This window comes from Myxocyprinus asiaticus, chromosome 17 (genome assembly GCF_019703515.2).
Source record: "Myxocyprinus asiaticus isolate MX2 ecotype Aquarium Trade chromosome 17, UBuf_Myxa_2, whole genome shotgun sequence".
NCBI classification, from domain to species: domain Eukaryota; kingdom Metazoa; phylum Chordata; class Actinopteri; order Cypriniformes; family Catostomidae; genus Myxocyprinus; species Myxocyprinus asiaticus.
Window position 1 is genome coordinate 32,467,927 of NC_059360.1, and position 6,479 is coordinate 32,474,405.

Genomic DNA, 6,479 nt, shown 5'->3' on the forward strand with positions numbered 1-6,479 from the left:
ATCACATGGTTCTAAGCATATGGTTTGTCATGCACACTTACTAGTCTCATTCTAGCACTGAATTCTGAGGAGGAGCCTAGCCCACAGACACAGAAGCACTGGTCTAGGAAGGACACAGCCTAACTAGACTGCAGCCTTCCGATTGAGAAGCACCCATTGGTTTAATCAGTGCTATGAGTTTGGGGTGGGACTAATCAGACCAATGGCAGATGGGGGTAATGTTTCAAAACAGTTGAAACCAGTTTGAAATTAGTCATTGTTTTTGCAATTCCATTTGTTGTCACCAAAATCCTTTACCTTCTGTAAATCCTCAGATATCTCTGTATTAGGGTATATATATCTAAAAATATATAGGGATGTCCCGATATCAATACTGGTATCAGAATCGGGTCTGATACCATGCTTACGTACTTGTACTTGTACTCATAAAAATGCTCCGATACCATCTGGCATACGAATGTCCTTACGTAAACATTCAGCGCACAAATTAAAATCACTTTATGTCCTAGTGAGATTACTTTACCGCAAAAGCTGCGATTTAATGATGTAAATATATAGTTTGCATGTGTGACGCACTGCAAATGTGAGAACTTGTGAATGTATGGAGACAGTGTGCTGCTGACGCCAGCTGCACTTACCTTTTAAAGGTCCACTTTGGCTCATACAGGAATAACACCGCCATGAGCATCGAGCACACTTTTTGTAGCAGATGACAGTGAACAGAGTGCAAATTAACTTTGTAGCATGAGGCACTTACAGAGAACATATTTATTTATTTAAATAGCAGCCTTTTCTGGTTTAATAATCCCTTTGAGTCACGTAGCAACCAGCTTTTCCGGAGTGAGAAGCTGGCGTCTTGTTTGAGATCTCTGTGGTCCTAACAACACAGAGACACTTCAAAATAAAAGCTCCATCAAAATAAAAGCTCAATTTAAATTAAAAAAGTATGACAGAAATGTAATATTCACTGTTATACTACTACTACTACTAATAATAATAATAAATCAATAGTAATTGTATTATATTTAAGCAATATCTTACATCTGTGATGCTCTGTTATGCAGCACTTTATTTGACAAAAATAACTCCAGTGTGTTTTAGATTGTGCTGTAAGGTTCTGAATAAAAGCACTTTATGTGATAAAAAACAATACAATATTATGTTGAAAATTAATTATTATACTTTCCTTTGATTACATTTTTAATTTGATAAAATTGAAATAAACTGTTGATATGCAGTTAAAAAAATAAAACAGGTATCGGACTTGGTATCGTCGAGTACCAAAAAACCATATCATTATGACTGGTGCAATTGAGAGTGAAATGAATGTGTGCAGATAAATCTTTTTTATGCATCTTTATGGACATCTTCATTGAAAAGCATCATGCAAGGGAAATTCCCCTAAATAAGGCACTATTAATTTCCCTGAACTATGTTATGAAAAAAGTTGTTAGAGTCACCTGCAAGTTGGGGTTGAATATTAAGAAAAAATACAAATTGTTATTACCAATCTATGATAACACCATTTCACTCTAATTCCGCTCTTCCAGATGTGCTCAAAAATGGAATTACACAAAATTGTTTTTGGTGCATTCAGGTTTTGGTGACTTATATGAGGGAGATACACTTATTATGTTCAAGTAGCTGAGTTCAAAGTTCCTTCTTCCTACTAAACACTTTTTTAAGTATTTCCATGTGCAGCATTACATTAGTATACCTTAAGGCAGTCAGTTATTACCTCTTTCTTCTCTTCCAATAGACAAAGTAATAAAAGAAAAAAGGGCCCAAAGGTCTTCTATCACATATACTGTATATGCCAACCTAATTTATTTATATGAAGAGACGGGGCGTAGATTGCGGGGGGTGGGGGGGACCCTCCATAATTAAATCAAGCAAGTACAACCCCCTATTTTTTATACCGTGATCAGTGGAAACAAGGGTAAATGCTTCACGCTGCAACACCCACTAGCTAGTAACATACTGTAAATGTAAAGTCTAAATTGGGCTTATCAGAAGAGCTCTCTCTGACACTCAAACATGCCTCCGTTAAAGTTAAATAGTGACAGAATCTGACAATGTGATTTTTAAACTTTTTTTTTTTCAGAACAATCACACCAAATACATAGGCTACTCATTTACCCAGACATCCATACTTTCTTTAATAAAATACAGTCATTCTCATCTTTACAGCTGAATCAGGACATAACATCAATTATTCCACTCAGTCTCACTGAATTGCACTTAAACATAAAATTAACAAAACACACTGACATTTGCTCTGCAGAGTCCTAAGGCACAGAATTTTAAGACAATTATCAGGCCTTTTTTTTTTTTTAGCTTATTGCATTCACCTGTTTAGCACAGGTTTAGCACATTTACATTTCCAGCACATCCTATACAAAGATGAGTAAGAAAAAGACACACAGGCACAAATACACATCTTGCAGATTTATGCTGAATGCTTGATAAACAAAAGGATCTAAACCAAATTGATTTGAATGTTGATATATTCAAGGAAATGTTTACATATTAAATATGATAAATATTAATATTTCTTTCTTTTTTCCAATTCCTTCTAAAATGTGTAACCAAGTAAAGTTTACCCCTTCAATATGAAGGATAACCTCCCTGGTTGAACACTAAGTGTTCATCTCATCCAGTCTTCCAGACATATCATCTTTAAATCATCAGAGCATGCATGGCTTGAATTTTGCACAATGAACAGTCTGCAGATGTGGTGCAGATTGTGTGTGAAACAATGACAGCTTTTTACAAAGATTCTCACAGTAAACTTAAGACAAAGGCACAATTTATAATAAACCAACAAAGATGTTATATAGTGTTTCAGTTTAGACCCCCTAGTGGTCTGATTTACAGAAGCATCTATACATCCAGCAGGAAAGGGGTCATCAAGTTTTACTTTAACAAAAGAATTAAACATCTTTATAATGCACTGCAGCCAACATGTTCCACTTGAAAGAAGCAAGGTTTACTCTTTGTGTCCATTCCAAACTGCCTCTGTTTCCTTTTGGTCTGTTTCCAAACATCTGAACTACCTGTAAATTTATCTAAGACCGCAGATAAATAATTTAAAGAGCTTTTAAGAAAATGTTAATCTGCTTCTGTTGTTATCCTGTAATACTGAGAGACACATAATCAACTTTTAAACACACTTGGCACTGTTAGTCATGTCAGCACAAGTCACCAGCATGGGCCACTGGTCTGAATGTGCCCCCAACTCTGCCACTTTGGGAAAAGGCTATTGGCATGGAGGGCACTTTTACATTTATTAACGCCGTTGTCTGTTTTCCTACCTAACTTTCTGGGTTCCGTTTTTTTTGACTGTGTTGCTGAGTTCCATTTATTGTTTTGTTGCCAAGATGTTGAAACCAGCCCATAATTCCTGCCATCATTGTTGTCCCAGTAAGTCTGCTCTCCTGTTTTATAGCTAATGCAAAATGCGACCTTATTCTGAGGGGGCACGTACCCAGGCAATTCGATGGCAAAGGAGAATGTGTCTGTATCCTGGCAACCATACACATTATTCATAAAGGTGCATTCCACATCCTGGTAGCTCTTCCAGGATTCGAGGGTGATCCGTACATGGACAGACTTCTCATAGGCCAGATTACGCACTTTGATTGTGCCAGTGAGGGCACGCTCCTGGAGGGTACAGTTCTCCAAGCAAACCGAGTTCTTCAGCAGCCGACTCCGGAACTTCAGGTAGTCTGCTGCTGGCTGTGGAAAATCTAGAATTCTGCTCTGGACCGAGTTTATGTGGAGAGTAGCTGTGATGTCCTCTAGATCTTCCAGGTCATACTGCAGCTGGAATGTAGCGGGTTCTCTGTTATCACTAGTAGAGAAGACATGCACCGCTGTTAATGACATGCCTTTAGAGTCGGCAAACACAACTTTTTTCTTGGCCTTGGATTTTGGTGTCTGCCAGCCCAGGCAGGTGGGCTCCAGGTGGGCTCTGGAGCTCAAGCAGGGCCGCAGGGGTTTGTAGCAAGTGTTGACCATGTTGCGTGTCCTGAAGTCTTCATAAGAGCTCAGGAAGCTGTGCAGGGGTGGAGAATGGGTTATGTACAGCTGCATAGCCACATCCACAGGCATAACTGGACCCGGCATTGGGGGACTGAGGATATGAAGAACTCTACACCCACACACACAAACACAAAAAGGACAACATAAATTTGTATTATGTCCTTAAAACATTCCAGCATTTAGATTTATATCTAGCTCTCTCAGTCTAAATCTATAATGCTGTTTCCCTTATTTTATTTATTTTTATTTTTATTTGACACTTAATTCTTAGATCTTATATGCTTATCCAAGCTTTTTTTAATGTATTTTTTTTTAATGTAAAATAATAATAATAAATAGATTTACAAGGAGAAAAAAGTGCCTTCGGCATGTAACCATAAGACACAAACAATCAATTAAAAAAAAAATAATTTTTTTAAAAGTATTATATTTTCAATAAGATTAAGATATTTTTTGTGTTTAAGTATCATGTTTATTGGTTATGCCATTCTTTCTGAATTTAGATTTATACCTATTTTCTCTAAATCTATAATGTTGTTTACCTTGTATTATTTTTTCTTTTTCCCATATACATATCCAAGCTATATTTTTCTCGCCACCTCCTCATTTCTTGTGTCTATCTTGTTTTTCCCCTTTCCTTTGTGTTTGAATTAAATTAATTATTAATAATGCAAAAATAATATGAAATATTTATGTTGTATTGTTTTATGTCTTTGACATGACACAATAAGACACAAACAATCAATTAAAAAAATTTTCAAATGCTTTTGTAAATCGGTTTTGCACAATTACGTCAATAAATGTATTAATTATTAATAAATTATTTATTAATTTCCTTTTCTTTTGTTATAACTTTGATTTGCTAATTAAAATTGAACAGATTAATGTTGCTCAATTTTACAACAGCAAATAAAGGAAAATCTGGTTTATATGCAAATATAATGCATATTCTTCGTCAAATAAGCTGTTTTTCCCCAAAACGTTCTTACCTTGTGGAACTCATGGAAAAGTGCTTTACTTTAAATTGATCTTTAAAACTCTTGAACAAAGCACATTACAGACGACAGGATTCTTAAGCAATTCCAAAGCGCGTATTTTCGCACAGAATACGATGTTTAAAGACTTCACCCCACTTCTGCTGCCTCTCTACTTACTCTGTCGTCACGCCCACTCTGCGCAGCTGTTGAGGTCCTCACAGTGCGACTCGTTTAATAAAGCTTCGTCCAGCTCATTTGCATATTCCACACACCGGGCCACAGCCAGCCAGTAACTGAGAGGCAGGTTTTTGTCTCGACCAATCAACATAAGAATAGATTTTGTACTCTGGTCAATCCAATCTAGCTCGTTTGTTTATTCCAGACGCCGGGCTGCCATTAAGAAGGACTTCTTAGGTTTTATCTCGACCAATCAACATCGGAGTAAATATTGGATTCTGGCCAATATTGAAAATGGCTTTGTCGCTGATTTTCGGGAATGATTTCTGGTTTCATGCCACACGCCACAGTTCAAATCTTTATTTATTTATTTATTTATTTATTTATTTATTTATTTTTTAGTTTTTTAGTAAAAAATTACACAAACACGAACAATTACAGTTCAAATATTCCGGCGTGAGAGTAAACATGGACCCCTGCCGGTGCAAATTATGCCACACTTGCATATTAATATCTACTGATAGTTATGATGGATATGTTACATTTTATGGCAGTCAAGGTGGTCATCATTTTGAGTTTTCTTAATTGTAGTTATGAGTGTAGTGTGCTACAACTTTTATTTCAGGTTTTGTAAATGTCACGTAATTTCAGTAGGATGTGGCGCAGCGTGGTAATATATTCCACTGATCGCAGTTGTTTACTTTGTGGATGTAAATTAGGTCATGGTCAGAGTTAATATTTATTTTCTGAAGGTTGTAATAAACCATGAACCTGAACTTAGAACCATCCCATACATGACCCAGACACATGGTAGATCCGAACTTACTTGCCCTTTAACTACTGGTCATACATGTTAAATGTTGTTACAACATTACAAGTTTGTAAGCAGCGTTTTTTTTTTTTTTTTTTTACTTTTGAATTTTCCCTCACTCTCTCCCTCTGCTGTCAGTCTTCCCTGTCTTTCTCTCAGATGCACTGCAAAACCTGTATGCGGTATGTTGATTTTTCATGATCATATCAACATCTTTACTGATCACTATCTATCTAAATAAATAAATGATGAAACACTCTGATTGATTGATGTGCTTGACCAGAAGTCCACCTCAATGATCAATTGGCACCTTTCTCCTTGTTGTGCAAATGAGGGGCTTTTTTCGAGTTCAACATGAAGTCATGTGCAGGTTTTGGGTGATTAGGGGTTATCACAGGTCCATGCACGTGCACCTAACACACACACACACTCACTCACTCTCTCTCTCTCTCTCTCTCTCTCTCTCTCTC

At 36.6% G+C, this 6,479-nt stretch overlaps 1 protein-coding gene across 2 annotated transcripts; it reads right to left on the minus strand.

Annotated features, from left to right (window-relative positions):
- Positions 1 to 2,081: 2,081 nt before the first annotated feature.
- LOC127455556 (protein phosphatase 1 regulatory subunit 3C-B-like) lies at positions 2,082 to 5,290 on the minus strand. Of its 2 annotated transcripts, none has more exons than XM_051723553.1 (2): positions 5,199 to 5,290; positions 2,082 to 4,153 (listed from the first exon to the last, which is right to left on the minus strand). In XM_051723553.1, the coding sequence occupies exon 2, from the start codon at positions 4,126 to 4,128 to the stop codon at positions 3,202 to 3,204; it is 927 nt and encodes a 308-aa protein (XP_051579513.1). In that variant the 5' UTR covers positions 4,129 to 4,153; positions 5,199 to 5,290; the 3' UTR covers positions 2,082 to 3,201. The 2 variants fall into 2 exon arrangements, with proteins under 2 accessions (XP_051579513.1, XP_051579512.1); XM_051723552.1 differs by having other exon boundaries at positions 5,034 to 5,234.
- Positions 5,291 to 6,479: the final 1,189 nt, after the last annotated feature.